Source organism: Plodia interpunctella, chromosome 10 (assembly GCF_027563975.2).
Source record: "Plodia interpunctella isolate USDA-ARS_2022_Savannah chromosome 10, ilPloInte3.2, whole genome shotgun sequence".
NCBI lineage: Eukaryota > Metazoa > Arthropoda > Insecta > Lepidoptera > Pyralidae > Plodia > Plodia interpunctella.
Genome location: NC_071303.1, coordinates 8,519,279 through 8,546,628, shown reverse-complemented (window position 1 = coordinate 8,546,628; position 27,350 = coordinate 8,519,279). Strand labels below are relative to the sequence as shown.

At 33.4% G+C, this 27,350-nt stretch overlaps 2 protein-coding genes across 7 annotated transcripts in view; one reads left to right on the top strand and one right to left on the bottom strand.

Moving 5' to 3' along the window:
• LOC128673285 (uncharacterized protein) overlaps window positions 1-6,702 on the bottom strand; it is a 93,793-nt gene extending 87,091 nt beyond the window's left edge. For 2 of the 4 annotated variants that reach the window (XM_053751036.1, XM_053751037.1), the window contains exon 1: window positions 6,433-6,702. The gene's annotated coding sequence lies outside the window, so the exon portion shown is untranslated. The remainder of the gene's footprint in view (window positions 1-6,432) is intronic. The other 2 variants (XM_053751038.2, XM_053751039.2) reach the window with 1 other exon arrangement.
• A 40-nt stretch (window positions 6,703-6,742) lies between these two features.
• Window positions 6,743-27,308, top strand: LOC128673282 (lipase member H-like). Of its 3 annotated transcripts, none has more exons than XM_053751030.1 (3): window positions 6,743-6,840; window positions 21,974-22,274; window positions 23,941-25,881. In XM_053751030.1, the coding sequence occupies exons 2-3, from the start codon at window positions 22,066-22,068 to the stop codon at window positions 24,623-24,625; spliced, it is 894 nt and encodes a 297-aa protein (XP_053607005.1). In that variant the 5' UTR covers window positions 6,743-6,840; window positions 21,974-22,065; the 3' UTR covers window positions 24,626-25,881. The 3 variants fall into 3 exon arrangements, with proteins under 3 accessions (XP_053607005.1, XP_053607004.1, XP_053607003.1); XM_053751029.2 differs by lacking the exons at window positions 6,743-6,840; window positions 23,941-25,881 and adding exons at window positions 16,202-16,409; window positions 26,531-27,308; XM_053751028.1 differs by lacking the exon at window positions 6,743-6,840 and adding an exon at window positions 16,203-16,409.
• The last annotated feature ends 42 nt before the right edge of the window (window positions 27,309-27,350 follow it).

The following is a 27,350-nucleotide window of genomic DNA, read 5'->3' as shown; positions in this document are numbered from 1 at the left end:
GTTTACACTGAGATTAGATTCCACAACCAATGTGACAGTGTTCCGATTTTAAAATTTAACTGTACCACAGTAATTAACTATTGCGGTAAATGTACTGTTACGGTTAAACTTTTATTGCACTGTACCGAACTGGGTTCTAATGGGTCATAAACTTGAACTATTTTAATAAATAGGCACTTATATTATGAGTCAGTTATGGAAATTGCGCGCTCATCAAAGAATACAATAAAAAAAAGGAAATTGAATTATATGTAGGTAATATAAATAAATAAAAAAACAATATAAATCTATTTACTCATATTAAAGTGATGAACTGTGATTTATATAAATAAATATATTAGGACAAATCACACAGATTGAGCTAACCCCAAAGTAAGTTCGAGATTTGTGTTATGGGATACTAACTCAACGATACTATATTTTATAAACATCCAAGACCCGGGCCAATCAGAAAAAGATCATTTTCCATTAAGACCCGACCGGGGATCGAACCCGGGACCTCTCGGTTCAGTGGCAAGAATTAAGATTCTTGCCACTGAACCGAGAGGTCCCGGGTGGTAAGCCACTGCGCCACCGAGGTCGTCGTATATGATTATGTAGATGTTAAGTAATATTGTTTTAATAACTGTAGTGAATTTTTAGAACATATTCAAAACAGGTTCAAACGTTCCTTGGTTTTTGGCAATTTATCTTTGTTTGGTTTTTCCTTATGTTATAAGTTAATACATCAAATTGATTTGTGATTTTTATGCTAGATGTAAGGTAGAAAACCTAAAAGGTTAATTAAAGAAATAAATGTTTTTTTTAATTTGAAATATTGTTAAATTTTTTTGCTGTCTGTAAGAAAATAATCGATGCGACGAATTTACAATTCTCGATATCAAAACGTGACGAATTAACTTTAAAAGAATTAAGGTGTGGCAAATTTACGCATACTTTTTTAGTGACGAATTTACTTTGTGGCAAATTTACAGCAACCCATCTCATATTATCGCGGTTTCTTCCCAGCCGTTTAAACGTCTATACTATTAAAGCATCTATACTTTTATTATAAAGAGGTAGTGTTTGAGTTGTTGTTTGATGCGGGTAATCTCCGAAACTACCGAACCGATTTCAAAAATTCTTTCACCATTAGAAAGATGCATTATCCAAGATTTCCATAGGCTATAATTTATCTCAAAACTCCCATGGGAGCGAAGCTCCGGGCAACATCTAGTCTTTTATATAGCTTATGGGAAATAATTTTATTTCGGTCTTTTTAAGATTTGGTAAGGTACTCCAAACGCGTATTTAAATAAACTTTGGTAACTACATAAGTATCAATACTTTCTTACATATTGTAAAAATAAGTCTTGTCGCGTCTGTTTGTCTGTATGATCGCGATAAACTCCAATACTACCAAACGGATGGTACTACGGTTGTCACCAATAGACAGCGTGATACCTGCAAAAGGAAGTTATGGTTATACGCGAGCGAAGTCGGCCAGGCGGCTAGTATGCTAGTATAATATAAAAGCGAAAGAATCACGCTCTTACGGCTAAACCACTGCAACGATTTTGGTGAAATTTGGTAAAGATAAAATTTACCTGAATTCAAACCAAGTTTTACTCAAAATCTGCCGTTTTAAATATGATTCAAAATCTCTAACTACTCTCCATATATTATTTTAAATTAAACCATAGGCTTATCAAGCACATATACCTACTTAGTAATTATGTAATTATTTAAATGTAGTGGGCGACAAGGAAACGGCCTCCACAATCAAAATGTCAACAACAAACATTCAACAAGACTTCACTGGACTTGCTGCGAAACCTGATTACTCATACTATGAACTAAGTAGTGTTAATAATTTCATTTTATTTATTTACTAGTGGCTGGTCCCGGCTTAGCTCGGTTAAAATCATTGGTATTAAATTATGCACCTAAACCTTCCTCAGAAATCAAAAGAATCCGCATCAAAATCCGTTACGTTAGTTTTTAAGATCTAAGCATACTTATGGACAGACAGCGGGATGCGTCTTGTTATATAGGTATTATACTAGCGGCCGTTTCGGCTTCGCTCGGATAAATACATAATAAATTATACACCTCAGGGACCACACTATCTATTGCTGAAAACCGCATGAAAATCCGTGCAGTAGTTTTTGTGGATTCTGGCAAGAATATATTTAGGTAGCACCCAATAGAGCGTTGATTTGCCATCGACACGCAAAAGAAGAAGTTTTTGAGTTTATCGCGAACAGACAGACAGACGCGGCACAGGACTTTGTTTTATAATATGTAAGGATAAGGACTAGCGTCCCGTCCCGGGTTCGCTCGGTAACAACATACAGCTAAACCTTCCTCAGATTATAAAAATTCTTTCAACATAGAAAGGTACATTATCCGCAAGGCTAAATTTTATTTAAAAATTTCCACGAGAGCGAAGCCACGGGCAACAACTAGTATGTCATAGAATATAGTATCAAACAAAAATATCTCGCGCTTGCTCATCAGAAATGCAGATGTGTTATAATGATTACGACGCACGCTCGATACACAACACTTTCGCTCGGACATCATCGGTGACCAGTTTGCGAAACACGACTAAAAAAAGGCCTTTTAATCGGCCATGGATAATATATGGTAGGAGTCGGTAGCAATTTTTTTAATTCGCTATGAAGGCGTAGGAAGATTTTGTAATAGGTCTTGAAAAAGCAACTAGTTTCGATGATTTAATACTGATTATGCGTATCCTAAATACTAAATGTGTATGGAGCTGATGTTAACCGATCTGTTACTCCCTTTTTAGCCATATCCTGTCTAATGCTCAATCCACCTCTTTTTCGGCCTGCCCCTACTTCTTTTCCCATTCAATTTCAAATCCATAACCTTTCTTACTTTCATCCCAGAAAAATAAAAATTCCTAGTGGGGAAATTCACGCGGGTGAAATCGCGGGCAAAAGCTAGTTTCCATAAACCATACCAACTTTGTCATCAGGAATTCAATTGAACTATTTATTTAAAATTGTTGTAATTTTTTTTTTGGGTACGTAATGATAAAATAATTTAAAAAAAAATGTGGAATTAAACATTGTATTTTTAGTGAACAGAAAGTACCTAATTGAACAGGATGAATTAGACATAAACGTTGATAATGATTATGACTTAAGCGTGTGAAATTTAGGCCGGAATCATACAGTCAGATTTATATTACGTATAACATTACTGCGTTTAAATAAGCCTTTACTTCATTTGGATGTGCGTGTACAGTCATATATAAATCTTTATGCTGTAATTATAAAGATAACTTTATAGGGTGGTTCGCAGAGCGTTTCGACCGCTGCGGTCGCGCTGTCATTACAATTTTTCAAATTTTAACAAAAACAAGAATGAGTTTTACTATATGACTTTACATTAATGACTCTGTACTGTAGACTGTAGTAATGTCAATTGTATGAATGATTGATTTTGGAAATGATTCCTTCCTAAAGAAAATTGACGGATTGTAATGACCGCGCAGCCGCAGCGGTCGAAACGCTCTGCGAAACGTCCTATAATGAATTTTGATAGATTGAGAGGCTGAGTATAAATAAATAAATAAATAAATAAATAAATATATTAGGACAAATCACACAGATTGAGCTAGCCCCAAAGTAAGTTCGAGACTTGTGTTATGGGATACTAACTCAACGATACTATATTTTATAAATAGATACATATATAAATAAACATCCAAGACCCGGGCCAATCAGAAAAAGATCATTTTCCATCATGACCCGACCGGGGATCGAACCCGGGACCTCTCGGTTCAGTGGCAAGAACTTTACCACTGCGCCACCGAGGTCGTCAAGGTCGAGTATGTATTTGTGTAACGAGTGACTAATATGAAATTTTAGATATAGGTTGAATCACCTATATATGTAAAATTTCATGTCAGTCATTTGATTTTATCAATCACTAGCTTTAAATTTTGTCAGCAGCTTCGTCCGCGTTTATTTCGTGCGACCGTTCATATCTTGATATCTCGGGATCTAAGCAACTATCGCGATGAAGCCTATACCAGATTTTAGTTTTTAGTTAGACTATCCTTTATATACAAAAGTGGTCGCATACAAAAAATAAAAAATAAAAATAACAGTTACAAGTAAGACAAAGGTGGTAACGGTTGCATTCCGGCGTTCCGGGTCGCCGCCGGTCCCGGAAACGGTCGCCATCTGGCGGCGACAGTACAGTTGCATCTGTTTACGCGTTTATCAGATGCTAAAATTTATTGTGATTTAGTGTAATTACATGGATAACTATATCTATCCAATGATTTCCTGTCATAATAAAGATCTGCAAAAAGTTTAGAACCTACTATCGTCATCTTCGAAACTTTTTGGTATTAATAACAATTAAATTTAAAAAAAAATCAAAAGACTCCGGAACTGACGGTTTCCAAACGGCTGTACACACATTTTACACACACATAGCTAAGGACACTCTCGATTAAGTTCTCATAAAAAAAGCTAGATCAAAATCGGTTCAGCCGCTACGATGCTACGGACAGTATTTATATGTGGGTTCTCATGTTTACTGCAAATATTTTTATCTCTCTTTGATCAATTTATCTAAGTTCTAAGTTAAAACATACTTATAAACAAATGGCGAACTTATGCTAAAAGCATTCTCTCCCAGATAACCATTAGGAGAAACAGAATTTGTGCAAAACCGCATTCAATATCAATCATCACTATTACCGCGGTATAGAGACCCATGCATAGCTTGATATATGGTTGACTGTACATGAGTAGGAAATGAAACAGAATTTACAATCGAACTTAAATCAATATAATTGAGGATTAGTGTACAAGGAACTTAATAAGAGAACGGTAGGATACAAGAAGTAGGAAGCAGTAACATTACATACGTAATTATTGGTTATCGTAACCAATACCGGTAATATCCATATATTCCGTGTATAAATGATATAAATAAAACTAAAAAAAATAGGTGCTTAAACATTAAAAGTAAGATAAGAAAGCTTATTTAATATAACCATTACTTACTATTTAATGATTCGATATTTAAATTCTAAAATTCGAAACCAATACTTGCCAGTATTGGTTTCGAAGATGATGATGTATGATGACCAATATTTTTTGGTAAGGATTAAAAAAAATGCAATATTTTACAAAGAATTATCTGTGTTATTTGTTCTAAATTCAAAATCACATTGCTCGCTACGAAATTTTGCAATAAAGCCTTGAATATTGATACTATAGTAAGTTTAAAATAAATCCGTGGACAATTAAAAAAATCTTTTTTTAAGTAGGTAATTATTTGGCCTTATTTGATTCTAATCCACTGAAAAAATCCATTAATGGATTAGTTTACGCTTTTTGGTTTTTTCTGTTTATGATTCCCTTTCTTATTTCTTAGCGAGCCGTCTCTGGCGTTCAAAGTGAGGACCAATAGCTATTATACCTATTAGTCATTGCCAAAACATAGTAGGTAGGATTCTGATCTGAGTGTTTTACCTGTTGCTTCCTCAGTTACAGAGCGTAACAAAATTGATTGACTACCAATAAAATGTTGCAATCAGAAGTGGGATTCTACATTTTACTATTATAAATTATAATATGAAGCATTTGGATTTCTTTATGTATGTATTCCCTTTATTGTACTTTGTCTATGTCATTAATAACGTATTATGAATATAATATTATTATGGTTTTTCAATCAATCATTATATTATCCTATGACTCTTTTTAGATTTTGTTCACAAAATAGAAAAAAATTGAAGTTATGTCAGATACCTTTAGGCGACTCGAATATAATCAAACAATAGTGTTAGTAACTCTCTAAGCATTCAATAAGAAGACATGGAATAGAATATTATACTTAGGAGTTAGTATAATCTGCGATATTGGTTCTTATGTCATCATAATGGTCTTATTTTTCCTTAGTAATATAAAGTGACCTTTACACTATAGAAATATGTTATTCGTCATGCAAATAAATTCACTTCATTAACATTTTAAGATTACGACTCCAATACCGGCCATGGTGGCTGGTATTGCAGTCGTAATCTTCGACCATCGACCCAAATATATGTTAATTATCCAGTTTTCGCTCCGACATCGCACATTTGAGTGTACATATGTGTTTACATACACACCTACACTATCAAACGGCCATTTTCAAACAATTTACAACATCTCATAAAATTCTAAACGACCGTTTCGCTACATATAACATTCATCGTTCAGTTAACAAAGTAGCTATAGAAATATATGTGTACCAAAATAAAAATGGAACGAAAAACGAACGAACGAAACCTGTCTTGGTCCAATAAAATTGCAAAACCAAGGCGTTCGCAACCAAAATAAGTATGACACATTAAAACATATTCAAGTTAAAATAAATTAAGCTTTAATTACTTATGAAATCAATAAAACGGCTTACCTTGATAATCTCTATTATATTTTGACAGCTGGAGCAAGTCAACAAAGCAAACAATAGCATGCACTTGTTCTATTATGCCACTTTAAATTGCGAATAACTTCAAAGAAATAACGTCACACAAACTGTCACTATTTGCACTGATTCGAAATTTAAATTCAAAATTTCGAAACAAACACTACGGCAACCGAGTACGAGAAGGGTTTCGTTGTTTTCGACTTTTGATATTGGAATATGCGCCGCGGCGTGCGCACGCGGTGAGAAACGCGCGCAACACTGACTTGAGTTGTGTCGGCCATTTTCTTGGCGTGGTGGGGAAGATAGGTACCGAAATAGGAAATAAAGTGAAAAAGGCTTCGCTAAACCTATCAGCTATCGCAGGTTAGCCTGCGCTGGTCTAAACAATAATAGGTAAGTAGCTGATTTGTCGTTTTAAAATAAGTAGTTTAAGCACATAGAGATGAATGAACGAGTGGCCCATGTGAAGTGAGCTACATTTTACATTGAATTTTGCTTAATGACGATCAAATTTATCATGCGCATAATTGATTCAGAAATAGGTTTTTACCGAGGTACAGGTAACCGCAGGTCTACATACTCAGCATGGATATGTATGCGGCGGTGACAGCGACGAAAGTGCAATGAAGTAGTAGCTTATGTGCCGTTGACTGTACATACTTTTAAAGTATTTTTTTTTCTAATTTGTACTTCAACGATAAAATATCGATATAATTTTATAGTGTAGCCTTATTCACGATGACATAACATAACTATACACTTATGTACTCGATTGGTAGGTACTTAGGTAGGTAATAAATTAATATAACAAAGGAAATAAGAAACGAAGTTAAAAACAAATGAATCACTTTGTTTGGTGCAACACTCATTATTAATGTCGGAATTTATGAGTAATTTTGTTTTGCATCGTGGAAAAATTATGCGATTTTAATTTTTTTTCTAAATCTAAAATATATTATTGCAATGAAGTTTGCTTAAATAGGTACTTAATTCGGTAAAGACTACTATTGTTTTTATCGTAATCAGTAGGCTTCAAGTCCATGATATAGAAGAAACTCAACAACAATTAAGTTATTAATATGTTACAAGATGTTAGAAAAAGTCGTAAGTAAACAGCTTCGCTGGAGTCAACAGAAGCTGTCGAAGACAGTGCGAACAGTGGAGAAGAAACAGTAAAAAAAGATAATTTGGTCTTCGACGCTCTCCCTGATGAAGAAATAGGAAAAACGAGATAAGAAGTGAATACTAGTATAATATCTATCTAGCAGACAAACAGGCAGGCGGTCAATCTGATGGTAAGTGGTATGTGAACGCTTGCAACACTAGAGGTGTCACACGCGCGTTGCCTACTTTGTGGCCTATGATCTTTTGACACATTACCTTGTGACCGTGGCAGCCTCTCGCAGCCAGGAGATCAATAATGGGCTCAGACGTCCTCTGATAGGGATTTCTGATAGAGGATTTAAAAGATCTAACAATAGGACAGTTACCCAGGCTCTGTAAAAGTACAAGTGGATCTAGTGGACTGTCGCCAACCATTTATCATTTATCATGCGCATATGACCTAGCGTTACTAGTGAACCTGCACCAGAGGTTACGGGGAACTGGCTGAAATGGCCCCAGAATGGGAGGACTGATCACCAGTCTGGTGCTCGCACAGACGTCCCCAAGAAGCAATAATAATATACACTGTCTCTCCCACCCTTCCAACTGACTACGATTGCACAACCCAAGCACTACGGTTTGGCGGCAAAAATAGACAGTAATTACCCATGCAGACGACCATTTGTATCAAGATCTAAATCTGGTGACGACCTCGGTGGCGCAGTGGTAAGGTTCTTGCCACTGAACCGAGAGGTCCCGGGTTCGATCCCCGGTCGGGTCATGATGGAAAATGATCTTTTTCTGATTGGCCCGGGTCTTGGATGTTTATCTATATATGTATTTGTTATAAAATATAGTATCGTTGAGTTAGTATCCCATAACACAAGTCTCGAACTTACTTTGGGGCTAGCTCAATCTGTGTGATTTGTCCTAATATATTTATTTATTTATTTATTTATCAAGTTAAATAAAATTTCACCCCTGTCTATAACTACCAAATTTTGTTTTTTTCTTATAATAACACTATCATTTATAATAACACTAATGTGACAAGGAAATTGTTCATAATATTATGTCACAATTCGCAAATATTCGCAAAGAATGACACCATGTAGGCTTTGACATTGACACAGTTACGAGTATGACGTTATTGGCATATTGACTGAAAATGGATCTATTGTCAGTATATAGTAACAAACAAGCTCTTTGTTTACTTTTGTGTCGACGTTTATATAATCTGTATAATACTTATTTAAAAGATATTAAAATAAACAACGGCATGGTTAAGATAAATTCTTGATTTATTTATTTATAAAAATTAATTAATTTTATGAACCAAATGTATCTAACTAGTGTAACTAGTGTCTGAAAAAAATAAACGTACTAATTTATGTATCAAAAATTATTTACCTAAGTACCCACACAGTATCAATGGTACTACCTATGTTTCTATATTTTCCATTGAAAAGAAAAGTGTCAGATTTTATTCAAGTCTCCTAAAGGCATTTGATATGACTTTTCCGACTATCTGTCGCCATTTTAGTGACAAATAGTCGCATACATACCAGCGAACTAAATACTTTTCTTACTACTGATTGATAGTACAATAAATACTTCACTTACAACACAAAACAGTTACCACTGCACAAACCAATGCATTTTGCTATGCTTATACTATAAATACTCCATTTTCGACTTGGATGCGATATCTAAATATTTTAAACCCGTAGCATAGCACAGAATCTAGACACAATATAGATAACATTTGTTTGACCGGCGCGTTTGCACGGTTCATAATGTACACGTTAAAATATAAGTTTCAAAAACGCATTACGCTTTTAAAATCAATACAATAATACCCTCAAATAACTAATACAATACAACAAATACAATAATATTGCTCAAATTAGATAGGTAGGTACCTACGAGTACATTAGTATACATTAACTATAAAAAATATCACACAGCATATTAATGAATTAAGTATACAATTATTGTACAAAAGATGGCCTTATCTGTGTAAGCGATTTCTCCCAGACAACATTTTTGGAGATTATAAATTACTTAATAAATCAATTTAATTTATTTAATAAAGCGCCTTACACTTTAAAATAGTGAATCATGTTTTAGTGACTTGTGTTTTGGATAATGGTTGCTTCAATTAGAATAATTCTATATTTTTTAAAACACTGAATGCATTGTTTTATGTTATTATTTATAATTTGTCTTATTTAATCTTTATTTACTATTGCTCGTATCGTAAGGAAATTGTAAAATAACACTTAAGTTTTTTTAGCATTATGAGACAATTTAGTTTTAGTATAGCAAATACATCGATCTAAATTTTTGCTCTGTTTTTTTTAAAGTAATTTTTAATAAGTGATTAGTAAAATAACTTCAGACGGTTCATTTGAATCACGCATATTTATATAAAGTAAGTTCACCTAATGTTACTTAAAATAAATATTTAAATAAGTATTACCCCTATCAAAACCTTCCTCAGGAATCACACTATCTACTGGTGAAAACCGCATGAAAATTTACGCAGTTGTTTTTGAGTTTATCACGAACAGACAGATAGATGCGGCAAAGGACTTTGTTTTATAATATGTAAGGAAAGGATGTAAGTAAGTAATAAATGCCTATAGCTGTTAGGTAAGTGTCCCTTAGTCGCCTCGTACGACATCCACGAGTTGGTTTGGAGTGGTCCTATTCTAGGGTGGGACCACACGCTAATAAAAACACTTTGTAACTTGTAGCTAACAGACGAATAAGTCAAAATTTTTTTTTTAAATGTACCTACCTATCTACGGTTTTGGTTTTTCCAAGTTAAAAACGATTTACACATATTATTTTAACACTTAACACATTTACAAAAACATTTTTAAAAGATGAGGGTTATTTAAATACATATCATCTATAGCATACTTCCATATTGAAGATTTATGTCAGGCCAAAGTGAAACATGAGAAAACATTTTTTAGATCTTCAAAGTACAGTCAACCGTGTGTCTATTTACCCTTTATTTATATGAGGGAAATCGGGACGAATTTGCAATGTTTTGGAATAGTACGATGTGCTGTTGACTGTACTAAGCCGATATAATGTTATATTTGCCAGTGGAATAAACGTAATTAAAACCGAACCCTTTGAATTTGGCTCTGATTTTATGACTGGCCGTCTGCCTGGCATCAACCCTCTTTGGGAATGCGTCACTTATATTATTAACATGTAGCTTCTAATCAATGAAGTTACGTCATTGTCTTATGAATCTCCATAATGTGTTAATAACATATATTTTTATTTATTCTTCGTCAATATACAAGTAAAAATTTATTTATATAAAATCGTGACGTAGGTCGCCTTCGATAACGGATGGCCTTAGACAACTTCTATCCCATATGACCCATTGCTGATCCAATGACCAGCAGTGGGTCATATGGGATATCATATCTAAAAAAAGTATATTAAGTATTATGCGAGGGTCAATGATTTTCAAACTTTAATATTATTTCAATGAATACGACATTTTTATGCTAAGTTGGGCTGGATGTCGTTAGCCACGTGATGTGTGAAAAAAAAGTAGGAAAGTGGATCCTTGGCTCCGATGCTTATATCTGAAGGAAGAAACGCTCATATGAGAGAAAGACAGAGTTAAGCCACAAATAACAAGTCAAACTCAAAACTATGCCAACACAATTTTCAGTTTACAATGATTTCTATGCAAAAAATTCAGTGCATTGATAGCGCGAGCTCGATGTTTTAATTTGTGAATATAAAACAATTTCGTATACGAGAACCTAATTGTTTCGTTGATAAAATAACAATATAGCTACGGTGTAAATAACTAAGTCATTTCTTTATTATTTACTGAAAAATTTAACCACATCAAATTTTAATCATATCCTATTGTAAATTGAAATTGATTATGGATTTTGAATTATGAATGAAATTTAAAAATAGAGAATACTCGTTTAGGATCGTAAATGTGAATTTTAGCCTCATTTCAACACCGATTTTTTTCTAAAATAGGCATTTACACAGTATGTTGTTGCTAACAAAATGTACTGTCATTGTTTTATTTTCAAGTACAGTTTTGTCTCAATTTAACAAGATCGTGCCTCCAGATGTATGTAAGTAGGAACGTGTATTTTTCTTATAATCAAAAATTTTATTTTGGTTCATAATTTAGGTCATGATTTTTGCTTTCCAATCAAATAGCGTTCGATAGAGAATCGTAAAAATAATAGACGACCTCGGTGGCGCAGTGGTAAAAGTGTTTGCCTCTGAATCAAGAGGTCCCGGGTTCGATCCCCGGTCGGGTCATGATGGAAAATAATATTTTCTGATTGGCCCGGGTCTTGGATGTTTATCTATATATAACATATATAAAATATAACATGTTATAAAATATAGTATCCCATAACACAAGACTCGAACTTACTTTGGGGCCAGGTCAATCTGTGTGATTAATAAATTAATATTAATCCTAATAGAGTAATATATTAATATTAATATATTTTTAAATAAAAATCGTAGTTGGACATTAAAAACGTTTAATGTTCGGTATATGTATTATTAAAATTACTCAAATTTCAGCAGTGGTGGTCTATTTGCTAAGACACCCGCCTGTGAGTCCCAAGTTCGAATTTTACTTGTGCCACATGAGTTTGTATACCAATCTGACTGATGTGTAGTAGTTTTGATAAATCATTTGAGTCATAAACTAGAGAATTTAATAATCAGTCATTATACAGGTTTCCTCACCTTGTTCGCCATCACCGGAATAAGGTGGTATTGGTATGTCATGCCAGATGCCTCAAGGTGAGTAGAGAATACCTGAAAAAAGTTGTGCTCAAATCTGTCAGCGACTCTGTCGTATTAGTACTTATACTAACATACCTTGACTTTACAAATATATTATCTCTTTATAAGGATTTCTACGGACAACTAAATAAACAAACAGAGTACAGAGAATGACCTCATATCGCCTCCTAAGATCTGGACATGCAGAAATTCGTAATTAAGATCTATCTTTGTGGTCATAAAGTAGAGGACACGAGATGGATAAAGCATTTGAAGATGTCTTTCATTAATTCAATGTAATGTAATTCAGTATTAAGTTATAAATAAGTGAAAATCTGTCTTAACTCTGTCCACATAGGGGTGTTAACTAATTCTGAATGAACTAAACCATATAACAAATTGTGAACAGCGAACAGCAAGTCAGGTAAGGATATTCGATTTCTAAGCTTAAAATCTGTCTCTTTCTCGAAGAACTCTTTTCTTTTTGTCCTCGTATATAATCGTAATAGTTTAATAAAAATCACTAGAAAATCACGCTTTTAAATATGCACTTTAAGTGCAAAATATGTGCACTTAAAGCAAAAAAAATCGTAGTCAAAATTCAATACGACATCTAACAAGTCGAAACGCGTCTATGACACGATATTCCATCATGGATGCCAGTGTATATCTTCCGGCTACATCATCAGACCTTAAAATCTAACCGTGGCCAAAGTTCATTACAAAACTTTTCTAATAAGTCCAAACACGCTATGATAGGATGTTCCATCATGAAGATCCACTTAATATCTTCCGGCGCCATCATCAGAATTCCTGGTAATAAAATTAATTCTGAAGGCGAATTTATTGACTTTTAATTAGGCACTTTTTGCCTAATTTCCCTTAATTTTCAAGGCGTATTCGAAATATTTACTTGCAGCTTTTCGTTGACATTTTGATAATATGCGGTCCTTTTTTAGGTCTCTTCGATTAGTCAGCAAAGATAAATTAACATCGACGATGGTTTTTTAAAAAAGTCATATTACTTATTGGTTTTAATGTTTATAATCAATAAATAAATATCCGTAGCCACATTTTATATGGTCTAGTAACTTCATATCTCATGTAAAATTATGTCCTACGTCGAATCTATTAATTCTTTATGGGAGACTAGCTGTTGCTCGCGGATCCGCCCGTGAATTCCTCTACGGAAGCGTAACAGACACGATTTTCATACAAACTTTCACCCCTATTATAGTCACTTGAGGGATGATTTTTGAAAAAAAAAGTAACCTATGTTTGTATGGGGCATCTTTAACTATATGCATACCAAACTTCATCAAAATCGGTTCAGTGGTTTAGCAGTAAAAGTGGAATAGACAGTATTTCGCATTTATAATATTAGTATGGCATCATCGACTCTTGATTCCATAAAAAACTCATTCGAAATTATATTCGCGGTTTCTTTCGCGTGATTTTCCCAAGGGAACAAAATTATTCTGTTTAACTGCCGTGCCAAAAATCAAATGCGCTTAGGATTTTTGTGAATATTCGTTACAAACAAAAATACAAATTATTTAGTACTTATAGTTGTAAGGTTACGACGCATGCGTCATATTACGAAGTTTCCACGCCCTATCGAATAAGGGCAAGGTTTGTCATAGGATCCTCGTTGCGCAAGAGCCCTACAATTATGGAAAATATCGTTATGTTTATGAACGCTAGCTTGACGAACTGTATGCCGTTACTATATAGTCGACATCAGGTTAACAAAAGTTTTGACAGTTCTTCATATCATTTTCTATAAACAACATCAACAATTTTGAGATACTCTACGACTCTTATGTCTAGGCATTTAAGTCCTAAAGTGGTATTGGGATATCTGTGGCTGCCTGTACATAAATTATAATGTCATTCACCCTATCAGTAACGGTATGACTCCTATTGTAATTTAGCAGGAAGTCGACGGTTGTATTACTAATTGTTATTAATTTATTCTTTAAGAATTTAACATGCTTCTCCTCACGATGAAGAAACTCGTAACTGAATTTGGAAGCAGATATCTTCCACCAGAGATGATCAGAGATCTTCGAGAAGCTGTGGTGGTGTAATGGTTAAGACGCTCCGCCTGTAGATCGAAAGGTCCCAGGTTCGCATCCTACTCGTGCCACATGAGTATTTGTATTTCAATGTATTTCAATCTGACTAAATATAGCAGTTTTCTTTGTGGTTGGTAACTATAAAAAATTTACAAAGTATAAATTAGGAAAAAAAAAATACTGAAAAAATTATAGACGTAAAAAATGAAACTACTTCAAAAAATCTTATCTTTATGTGAGTTGTTAAAATTGATTTTTTATCAGTTATTTTATTAAAATTATCCTCTCTCTTCTGATTAGGAAATTAGATTTTGAATAGTTGAGACATTCCCAAAATATAGAATGACATGATTTAAAACAGGTCGCCCAATCAATATATGAAATGATTATAACAAATGTAGGTTAAGGCCAAATAATTATCACGTCAAAAAATTTAGCTTCAGGTAGTTAGGTACTTACAACAGTTAGGAAGAAGTCATCAAGGAGGTCGGGTTTTTTTTTTAATAAAAATATAGTTGAAATTATAAATTACCCATTATTTATTAACCGGTGTGTGATAAAGACCATGGATCATACATCTTCATAACAAGGTTTATGTCAATGTCAAAGTCAAATATTGTATTTAATTAATTTTAATTTTCGAACGTGGAAGTTTGTAATTGAATATCTTGTTTGTTTCAAATTGATAAGTGGCTCTTTTTAATGTGAAAACTTCTTTAACTACGTTGTGCAGTTTTTATGACGGGTAAAAAATGTTAAACTCGCGTCAGATCACGTGCGTAAGACGTCAAAAATGCACAGGTTTCGTTTATACCGGCACTCTCGGGGTGCAACCCGTTTTTTTAATGCTCGGTTTCACTAAATTGTTATGATTGTAACTGTAACTAATTATATATTTATTTATGTACGCAAGATAACAGTGTAAATATAAAAAATACAAATAGGAGACAAAGTATGAAGGTACTTTTTATTTTTAAATAAATTTCTTCCAGTAAACCCGCGAGAGAAATATGAGAAAAGAGCCATTGCGGCGTGTAAAAAAAAAGTGGTAATTATGATACGATAAACTTAAAGAGTACACACATCTTTATCTGTCATATATTGATATATGACAGATCATATATTGATATATGACAGATCAAGAATAATATTAGTTTTAATGATTGAACGCGCTTATACATTTTCCAGTGGCCTCTGCCAATTTAGAGTCAATCAAAATTATATGTCCTTATTAATTGACAAGGTCAATTTACTATACGGAAACTAGTACCGTTTAATTATATATGTATGTATGTAGTGAAATGGTGTCAAAAACCTTCCAAAACTATCTAACATTAGACGATTTTTATTTGTATAATATAGTCTTTAACTTTGTTATATAACTGTTTGCTTCCCAAATAAAATGGGTGCAAGTTTATGATATATTTAACGAGATTCACTGTAATAGACACAAGGGAAGAATTTAAAAGAGTCCGTTATTGTCGGTTTCGTGTGCGCAAGAGTTCGCTATAAAAATATTATTATAACAATTTTTTTCTATATGTTAACAACCATCACGATTTCACTATAATTTACATATATTTTTCAACAAAAAATAGAATCATAATTTTAATAAGTGTACTCCTAAAAGCGATGTCTCTTACAGCCAGTCTTTCATATTTACTTCACAATATTTGTTTTTGTATGTAAATAGTTAGTATTTTAACTACGAAATCAATATTAATCATCATAAGCATACGGAAGTTTAAGGCTCAAATATACCTACAAAACTACAGTACGACAATGTCAAAATACATTGTGACTTGTACTGCGTCACTGATTGGACGCTCGCCGCCAAAAAAAAGTTTGTGATTTAAAAAGTGAAAATGTTGTCTATGTTATATTTGATGTGCGCGCCAATTATATTTGAATCAGTGACATCAATGTACAGTAATAAAGCTTTGGAGGGTTACCCTTCAGGATATTTGGCTGAATGTAAGTATTTAAATAAGACAAATAAAGTTTTTAATTTGAGTTAAACAATATGCAAAGGATCATGAAATTATGGCGTCTAAGAAAATTTAAGATTTTCAGGAAAATATGTCTTTATTTAAATTAGCTAATGTTTTCGTAGAAATTCAAAAGAAATTCATTTTCTCGTATCTCCATAATATGCTTAAGTATAAATGTAACATAGAATAGTACAGATTGTGTTAAGAAACTATGTAATGATTATAGTGCACAAAAATGGTTGAAAAACTTTACTAGCAGAGTGCACCCTAATGCACATGTACCATATAATATTATAAAACTCCTATCATTTTTTTTTAAATGTATGTATCATCATCTCCATGATGTTAATAAACTTTCAAACAATATCATGAACTATTTATTTATGATGTAATACTAGGTACATCCTGAAGCCCTGGGACTTCGCTCCCGTTATTTCAGGTTATATTCTATCCGCGTACCAAATTTCATAATAATCCGTCCAGTAGATTTTTCGGGTAAGATTAACAAACATACACACATACATACTCACAAACTTTCGCATTTATAATATTTGTAGGATTAGTTGGTATTTAGACGTATAATAGTTTAGAATGTTTCAGGAAAAACTAGTTTTGTTAAAATTATACCCGGAAAATGAAATGACAAATCCTAAAATGAAACGTTTCTAATTTGATTTTATTTCAACGTAAAGAAAATAAAATTTTAACAAATATGTAACGATCTTGCTGCATTTTTATTACCTGTTGCCAACAGCTTCGCCCACAAAAAGTATAAATATACTATAATATTTATGACCTGATAATGGTATGATTTAACAAAACATCGCAATATGTTCTCATAGAAAATGTTACAGCAGTCTTTCCGTGAAAGTGTACATCTATAGTAAATATACTTACTAAAAGGCTTTACTTCAAATTTTTTGCGTAAGTCAGAAATAAAATATCAATATTGTTTTAATATCAATAAAAAAATGTATCCGGCATCTTGATTGTTAACTGAAAAAAATCTATAAACGTCATAGAAACTTTACGTTTTTTACGCTATATATAATTATATTAACGCTTTGATCGGATACATTGGCTAAACATTACCATGTGTTTTATTTTTTCTTTTGTGTATTTATAAAAAATATTGATAATAAATGTTTACTGAAAGAATTTCGACATTTGTGATATACGAATTTCGTGATACAAGTACACTATGGGTTCTTTTATCCCGAAATTCTATTAAATAGCAATATCTAGCTGCGGACCCAGGTCTTCGACGCTCAATGACGAGAAAGAGAGAGAGAAAGAGAATGTATTGTTTTAACCTTAAATGCCTGAAAGTCAATTTTTTATTGGTAGAAAAGAAATTTATCAGTGACATCAGTGTTGTATAAGCGTATGTTTAGTGTAATTACGGAGTATTGACAGCGTAGAATTTTAGAAATTACTCGTAATTGAATGTTTTCGCCGACGACCTTGTTATGGGCCGATTCGTTGTGTTGATATTTTTTTATATGAAAAAGTCGTAACACGTTTATTAGATTTTTGGCTTGTAGTCTTTTTTTTTCTAAAGCCTGTTGTGTGTCCCACTGCTGGGCAAAGGCTTCCCCTTTTTGTCTTCTATGGGTATTTGTCTTGGGAATTTATTACAAACCTGGTGAAACTTGTCTTCAAAGACGTGTTCCTTATGGCTGAGAATCGTGGTGAATACATACAATTTCTTGGCACTATTAATGTAATGGTTTGTCATTACCTTCTCCATTTCACACACAAGTTGATAACCAAAGTGCAAGGTTCCTCACGATGTTTTCCTTCACCGAAAACAGTGCTGATCGATGAAAACTACTATAAATGAGTGAAATTGATATACAAACTCATGTGGCACGACTAGAATTCAAACCCTCTGGCAGTGGGACTTTCCTAACTTATCTAGATCCACCTAATTTTGAGGACTTTTGATACATTTTCAAGTTACCATTTTAAATTGTTGTCAAAATAAAATACTATCAATGAAATGTCTTATAATGTAGTTTTAATTACATCTGCAATGCGGAAATTTTATAAATAAAACCGATAGCAACCTTGAGCATCCTCATATTTTCCAAGTTAATGCCTTTTTTATGAGGAAGAAGTCGACTAGCTTTTCATAATTTAAGACCCATATATACCGCATGTGGCACAAAGCGCATATTTGCGCTCCCGTGCAGATATGCACCGACCTTTGGAGTCGTTGTTTAAATGTATTTCTTTTGGCATTCCTCCTCAGTAGTGGTCATTCCGAAATGCTAGTAATTTGTAGCTTTGGTAAATATTAATTAGTTTAGAATGTCACGTGACTAAGTGCCTGTGAAATAATTTCCAAATAAATAATTTGATTTTGATTTTGAATCTGGCAAATATTTTCGGAATTATTGACGTATTTACTTAGTTCGATTTAGTTATTCTTGTAAAATATTTATAAATAAAAATATTCGTCAATAAAAACTGGCGATAAAATTTTTGAGGAAATTTTCGTAGATTTTTCTAGAAATTGGGAAAACTATCACAACCTTCTCATATATTATGCATTGACCAACGGCTAAAGCTAAAGATAACGAATATAAGGGAAAGCTTACCCTGGGATCAGATGCACAATGGCTCAGGTAGAAACCGCTCAGATGATAAAGGTGACATTAACAAAAATATTCTCCATATAGTGTCACTGACTTTCGATCAGACACCAGTGCCCGTCAGACAAAGTAGAATTTAATATTCAACAAACAACCAAAATATATGTACCTATGAGTCACTATAATTTAATAATGTGGATATTATCTTTGTGCCTACATTATAACGGTACTGTTGTATTGTTTTCAATTGCTTTGTGTTGTCTTAGAGCACGAGGACTTATACCTATATGTATACCTTGAATTATATTATTTTTACATCAACAAAAAAATACTAAATTTCCTATACGATTGAAGAAATTATTGATTGAAAAAAGAACTACTTATATGAAAAAACATAATGATTTCGTGGCCGTCTTTATGGTCGCACTAGCTGTTTCTCGCGGCTTTGCCTGCGGAAGCTTATGTTTAACTCCGAGTTATATGTAATCTAAATTTAATCCAATTCGGCTGTGTGGTTTAGTCGTGAAAGCGTGATATACAGAATTTTGGTATAATATAATTATGTAAATAATTGTGGAATATGGACTATGGAGAGCTCAATTTATAGAAATCGAAAATTTGAAAAATGCCAAGAAAGTTGTTGTGTGTTTAATTTCACGTAATGACCACGACCGTCTGCCTACGAATATAAATATGAAAAATAAGATCAAAAGTTCAATCACACATATCAAAATTTAAATTAGAATCCAATTTTGATACTTGAGTTTTCAATAAATAGGTATTATTTATTGCAGACTAGCTTTTGCCTGCGGCTTCGCCCGCGTTTTTTTTTTTCATGCGCTCGTTATTCCCTTTATTATTTATCTCGGGTTCTAATCAATTTATCGCGATGAAACCTATACATACCAGATTTTAATTCAAATCAACTTTTATCCCAAATATTTCGAGTATTCGTTACTGTTATTATACCTTGAAAATTCATGAAAACAAGATGCGGATATCTTTATAAATATGTACGCACTTAATTAGTACATGTATGTGAAAAAATCTATTATAACACTGTTGTTTAAATGTGTGTAGTGCGGCTTAGATGAAGTAAACAGGAATTAAATAGTTATTAAATTGAATAACATTAATTAGCATATAACGCTACCTTACATTAGCTGGCTGACCACAAAATGTGCATTGTTAGATGGTCGTCGATAATATAATCAAATTGAAATAAATATAATTACCTTAAAATAATCCTAATTTAAAGTAATTCTTTTGTCTCGATCATTAATTATAAATTATCCACTGAAAAAAGAGATAAGAGTTTTGACACAGAATAATTGTACCAGCCTTAATCAGAGAATAACATTTTAGTTATCAAGGAGGTAAAAGAAAACTGCAAAATAAAAAAACTTGCCGGTTCTCTTAAATATTTACTTTATGGTTTTGTGTTTACACATCAATTCTGTCCTTTTCACCAAAACTAGACCTTGGTTCAAAGGTCGTCCGCATGGGTACCTCACTCTCATCAATTTCTGCCAAACAGCAGTGCTTGCATTATTGTGTTCCGGTTTGAAGGGTGAGAGTGGCGGTGTGATTACAGGGTATTGTGACAAAAGATCCTAGACAACAAGGTAGGCAACGCGCGAAACGTTTCCACAAATAGGAATTGTATCTCAATACACACATCACACGTAGTATGATAAAGTAAAAAGAGTGTTAACATGAACTGACGTTATTCTCATTTTCATGTAACACCTTTTGTCTAAAAAACGGAAAGGTCACAATTCAGTTTTTGACGTCAATATTTAAAAAAAAAAAAACAATTAGCGTTCAGCTCTATCGTTAGATAGAGATGAGTCAAAGTCAGTTCACGAGAACGGAAGTACACGACAAACATACAATGAACGTATACTAAGGATGTGTTAATAAGGATTCGCAATAAGTGTTTGTAAATATTTATGCGTAACTTATCAGTTTTCGCTGCATTTGAAGACGTTAAACGAAAAAGGTTTTAAACAAATGAACACGAATAAATATTAAATGGACTTTTACTTAATTTCCAGTTATTTATTTACCGTTAATGTAAATCGACTTATTAAGAGCTAATTACCATAAAACCGATCAAGTGCGAGTCGGACTTGCGCACGAAGGTTTCCATACCATAAAAACGTTTATTGTATAGGAGCCCCGTTAGGTATTTATTTTATTCAGTTCTTTGTATTTGTTATTGTAGCAGCACAACATAAATATATAATCTGTAAAATAATCAACAGTCTTGTCTTGTGTCCTGTCACGGTTCTTGATAGCCTGGTGTTTAGGAACGGCCAAATATGTATGTCATGTTATGCTTGCGTACATGTTTCGCGATACAAATAAACAAACGAACTGTAAAATGATAAAAACTTATCTATCAGACAAAAAATTACATTTGAAATTTTGGAAAAATAATCTTTACGTCTTTGGAATCTAACTTATTTTCGTCATCCAAAACCGTGCATACAATTTGTACAATCAAAAAAAATTCTACCTCCTCAGCCATGAGGAAATATGTCTTTGAAATTCAAATTCAAATTCAAATTCAAAATTCAAATTCAAATCATTTATTCCGAAATTAGACCTTCACAGGCACTTTTTCTCGTCAATCTTTATATTTATAGTTATTTCTCACAAGCTACAAACTACTGGCATTTCGGAACGACCACTGCTGAGAAGAAATGCTGAAAGAAACTCAAACAGTGTTGGTCCCTATCATGCCAGATCGGCTTACCTCTTGAAGAGAGAAGAGTGCGTTATACTCATACTATGTCTTACTATAATTGTCGTTAACCACTTAAACGTCGACTGGTTCACAGGCCTTCCTTATAGCTATATATATAGGTTAAGAAATATGGGCCGTGACCCACTTGTCTTACTATGTTGTCTAGTAAATTATAACGTCTTCTTTCAATGATTCCAGGTCCGGGTTCAACCAAACCAGCCATCATCACGAACAAAAGTCTGAAGTACCTGACAATCACGGTCTCCGGAGCCAATCCAAACGTCCCACAGATGCGAAAGAAGTACAACTACTTCCAAATGAAGGAGATGTCTAAAGATCCCACTATGGACTATAGCAAGAGGACTATGTTATATGTTGGTGGGTTCTTGGACAGCCCAAACTTCCCCTTTGCAAGAACAATTGAGATATATTACAAAAGATTAGGTTTTAACGTGTGGCTGCTTGATGTTAATAGATTCACTACTATGGAATATCCAGCGTAAGTACCACTTTGTCTTGAATATACGAACATTATTATTACCAGTCGATTAGGGATGCCGACGATTGTGCGAAGTGGAGACGCAAAAGTATGAAAACGGACCCTGGACTCCAACGCTCAACGGATCAGGAAGAAACCGGGAAAACGGTCAGACGAGAGAGATCATCACAATAGTCAGATTCTAGTATTCAAATTTTCCATCTTTTCTTGGCCATTATTTAGTCTAGTTAGCACCAGTTTCCCACAATAATATGACAAATTCTTATCTACTGTGCTTACTATTAGTTCATACCATTAGATTAAGGTGTATATTGTGGAGAAAATAAATAAATATTAGTTATTTTTAATTGCCCATTCTTCTACTACATTCCTTAAGCGCCATTCTGCATTCGTCGTCAGCGTTCGTTCTGACATCTCATCAAGTCGTCAATTGGACATGACAAATGCTGTTAGGCAATTGTCATGTCCAAAAATCTGACAACCACTTGGTGTCAGGCCCCTTGATCTTCGTTCCGAGTGTGTTAATTGCTAACACTAGCAATTAGCACACTCTATCGTTTTATGTTCGTTGTGGATCTCGTTTAATCATTAAATGGTAATTTAGGTAATATCATAATATTGTTTATAGATGTGTCTGTTCATCATTTTATATGGGCCGTTGGGCCGTTGAGTGTTGACCATTTATTTACTTATATTAATTAGGTATATTAATAAATAAATAACAGTAGGATTAGCATAAGGCCAAACGCAAATTTTAGTTGTAACTTTCTTTCTTATCGAGTGTTATTGCTCATACCGTAGATGCTGGTTGGCTGGAAGAAGAACAACAACAAAATAATATCTTTAAAATTAACGCTTTAGCAATATAATTATCAAAACTTGGTTTTATATAGTAACTAGAAAACTATTTTCACTTTTTAAACGAAAAACTGATAACGTGGCCCTCGAGTAAGGGATAAAAAACCTTTCTGCACCAAAAAAATGTTTATGTACCTTTAAAATGTTAATTACTAATCAGTAAGCTTTAGTTCCATGAAAAAATACTTATTTTGTCGATGTACAAATTTTTTTGTATTTCATTCTGCGTATTTTGTTGATTTGGTACAAAAATTCAACATCAAAACAAAGATCATAAAACTTAAAGTAGTAAGTATTCGTATAAAAATGAAAACTATATATGAAAACCGATGCACTATCCTGCTACAAATTGCACCAAAAATATGCACGAAACAAGCTACTACTAAAATGCACGAATAAATATATATATTCTACGCTTTTAAAATTAATTAATATATTTTTTCTAAATATATCTGAAGTTGAACTAATACTAAGTTTATTTAAAATCATGAGTTATTTTAAACGAAGATGTTATAAAATTTTTGAATATTGCACGAAACTAACATAATATTATATCGCATCACCACCTTCACTCAATCTTAACAAAAGTCTTAAATAATTACGCATGTATATATTAGGTATATGATATAGATCAATAAATTAAAACGCCATAATAGAAAAGCCACCTAATAATGCACGAAATTTATAACCTAATAAATTGCTATACCCATTTAATCTATCTGAAAAGACAATCACACTAACCACTATTAAAACCAAGAATATCGTCTAGAAGTTATATGATAATTTACAACATTGTTTTGATTTTCAGGTCAGCACGAGCAACACGAGCAGTTGGCAAAGCTGTTGGTGACATGTTGGCAAACTTGACAGCTATGGATGTCGGCTTTGACCCCAAGAACTTCGAAATCCTAGGGGCCAGTCTTGGGGGGCAAACCATGGGCTTCATAGCCAAGAGATACAAAGCTTTAACAGGCGTTAAAATAGACAAATTAACTGGTATAGATACAACAGGTATATGTTTCAGAAGAAATGGTCCAGATGATAGACTAGACACAGATGACGCTGACTTTATAACTCTTCTAGTCACTAATATGGATGTCTATGGCATGGCCATGCCTGTTGGTCATGTTAATTTCTACGTAAACGGTGGAGAAAACCAAGCGGCAGCTATAGTTTGGACGAAATGCGATGAATTGTGCGGTCACACAAGAGCATATTTTATATGGCTTGCAGCTTTAGAGAATCCAAATAGTTTTATTGCAGTTAAATGTAATTCCTTACAACAAGTCAGAGATGGCGATTGCTTCGGTAATAAGCCTAGAATTACAAATAATTTAGGTTTGAAAACTGATAGGTCGAAACCGGGTATATATTATTTGTCAACGACCAACAAATTTCCTTACTTCATGGGGGTTAAGGGATTGAAAAAGGGTAGTGATACGTTCTCAACATTGGAAGCTAAAGCAAATGCTCTAGATTTAATCATAGTTTAACTAATTTATAACTGTAGTTGAAAGTTAATTTATTTTGCTATGAGCTGTGTTGATGTGAGATGTGTGATGTTTTTATCTGTTTAACAATAAAACTAATTATATCAATAGCGAGTATTCGTATTGTTAAATAAATAACTGTAATTTGTTTTTATCAATTATGGAGCATGGAGCAATCCCTTACACAATACTACATTAAAATTTCAAATAAAAAAAATTACAGACCAGACTATACCTATAGACTATTAATAAAATGTACAAATTAATATTTTTTTGTAATAATATTTTAACATATAATTTTGTTAAAAGCATATGCAATTATCAAGACTGGGTAAGTAGAAATCCGTAGCGAGCTACTTCCGTAGAAAACAGATGTATAAAATGTGTGTTGTGTGTGTGTATTTGTGACATGTCGATTATGTCCCGATTTCTGTTCAAAATTTGTAACACCCATTATTTGTTTTAAATTTCTTAGTTGACTTAGCAATGTCCAAAGATAATAGCTTAACCCCCTTATTAATAAAAACGTTATCCTCTGATTAGCCTCTGAATTCTTCTATTGTCTCATTATTTCAATGTCAAATACTGAAAAGAGAGAGAGGGACAATATAAAGAAAATCTACTCCAAGCCTAATCAGAGAACTAAATTTTTATTAATAAAGCGGTAAGTGTTTATACACTTACCGCTACAGCTACAGCTTAAAGTGTGTAATATAATGTAGCTGTGACAGCAGACTGAACCGAAACATTTGGAATATGAGCGATACGTACAGACATATAATTTGTTTAGCACACTGCAAATCGTGGAACAACCAAAAACGATCGGCCAAATTGGCCGATCGTCGATTGATGTTAGCAACTAGGGCTGCGTCTTCGGGTGGCGCGGACGCTGTAGTATTTAGGTTTCTGGATGATATTCTCTTTCACTGGACGCTTAAATGCCACGTACCTCCCCATTACCAGCGAACTCAGACAGATGCCGCCTCGAATGAACTTACATTGCGTGGATTATGTGAGTTTTTTTTACCGTAAGGAAACAACAGCAATGTACGTGAAAATCACCTAAGTTTGGCGCACTATTTGCCAATAGTAAGGAGCTGGTATAAATGAAACTTCATGTTTAGAGATACAGGCATCATTGAGCTTACAATTCATAGCTGTACTCTTCCAGATGAAATACTAATTTTATCAGTGTTTTTTGTTGAAATAAATCGTTCCGGTGAAAAATATCTTCGAATAAATGTTTTAATTTTACCGTTTGTGTCGAACTGTTTTCCAAAAGCCTTCCCAAATTTCTTCCATGCATCCCTGTCATTGCTCTTTTTCCTATACTATTTATCAAATCTGATTATCTAACTCGTCTTCGGCCTTCCTTTTTGTAATAATTGAATAAATAATAACAAAAATAATTTACATCTTTTCTTTCTCATCCTTTATTTTGATTTAGTACAGATAGTTATAAATTTAGCTACAATATAACAATCGGTCAAGCGCATCGGCAATGGCGCACCGTTAAATTAGGTTTATTTTATGTAAGTTTTCAGATTAGTAGTAACTTGTAGATCCAAATTTAATTAGTAACAAAAATAATCTCCATGATTATTCTGACCTTCCTAATTTATTTTCGAATGAAAATGAAAATAGAAAACAGATATTAAAAAGCACTACCATTTAGTGCCATGGCCTATTGTTCCGTTGCGCTCCGTCACGTTTACGTCTGTCAGTGGTTCAACGCAGAACAATGTAAACTATAAAAAACAACGGAATAACAGTCGCAACCGAGCAAGTCTCAGCAATGGGACACGGCTCTTAGTATTTTTTTTATGTTTCTTAAATGCGTTTGTTATATCTACTGCCATCTAGCGGCGGCATCATTATATTATATTAATCTTACAAAATTGTTTACAGTGCTGCTCGATTCACCAGAACAGTCGGCAAGCATACAGCAGAAATGCTTGCTAACCTGACAAGTACCACAGCTTTAAACCCAAAGAAACTGGATATTCTGGGTCTCAGCCTTGGAGGTCAGACCATGAGCTTCATAGCCAAGTACTACACTGCATTAACTGGCCTCAAACTTAGTAGATTAACTGCTTTAGACCCTTCCGGGCCATGCTTCAGAACATTAGGACCAGAAGATAGATTAGATTTAAACGATGCTGATTTAGTCGATGTTGTATCGACTAATATAGATGGTTTTGGTATGGCCACACCAGTAGGTCACGTAAATTTTTATGTCAACGGTGGAGAATACCAGCCAGGAGATATTTTCTGGATGCCTTGCAATGTATTGTGTAGTCATATCAGGTCTTACACTATTTGGTTAGCTGCTTTAGATAACCCAGATTCATTTTTAGCTGTAAGGTGTGATTCTGTACAAGACGCTAGAGATAACAAATGCTATGATAAAGAACCTATGGTGACCAATGTGATGGGTTTAAAGGTAGATAGGAATAAACCTGGTATATTTTATTTACCAACTAATAATAATTTTCCGTATTATCTTGGAGTTGGGGGACTGAAAAAGAGAAGTGATTACTTTTCGGCAAAACTAAACAGTATCAACGCTAAAGATGTTATGAAAATGTGATTTTGGAATGTCATATTAGCATTAAGTTATTTATGTATTTAAAACTAGTATTATGTACTTAGTTAAAGTCAAGTTTGTATTAAATCATTATCAATGGGCTGTGTTTTAATATACTTTCCTTCGTGAATGAATATACGA

Bases quoted from the DNA above. Each gene is read 5' to 3' on its own strand.
- LOC128673282 (XM_053751028.1), top strand. From the start codon at position 16,301: ATGTTGTCTATGTTATATTTGATGTGCGCGCCAATTATATTTGAATCA. The intron at 16,410-21,973 runs GTAAGTATTTAA...CAATGATTCCAG, and splicing joins TTCAGGATATTTGGCTGAAT to GTCCGGGTTCAACCAAACCA. The intron at 22,275-23,940 runs GTAAGTACCACT...TTTGATTTTCAG, and splicing joins ACTACTATGGAATATCCAGC to GTCAGCACGAGCAACACGAG.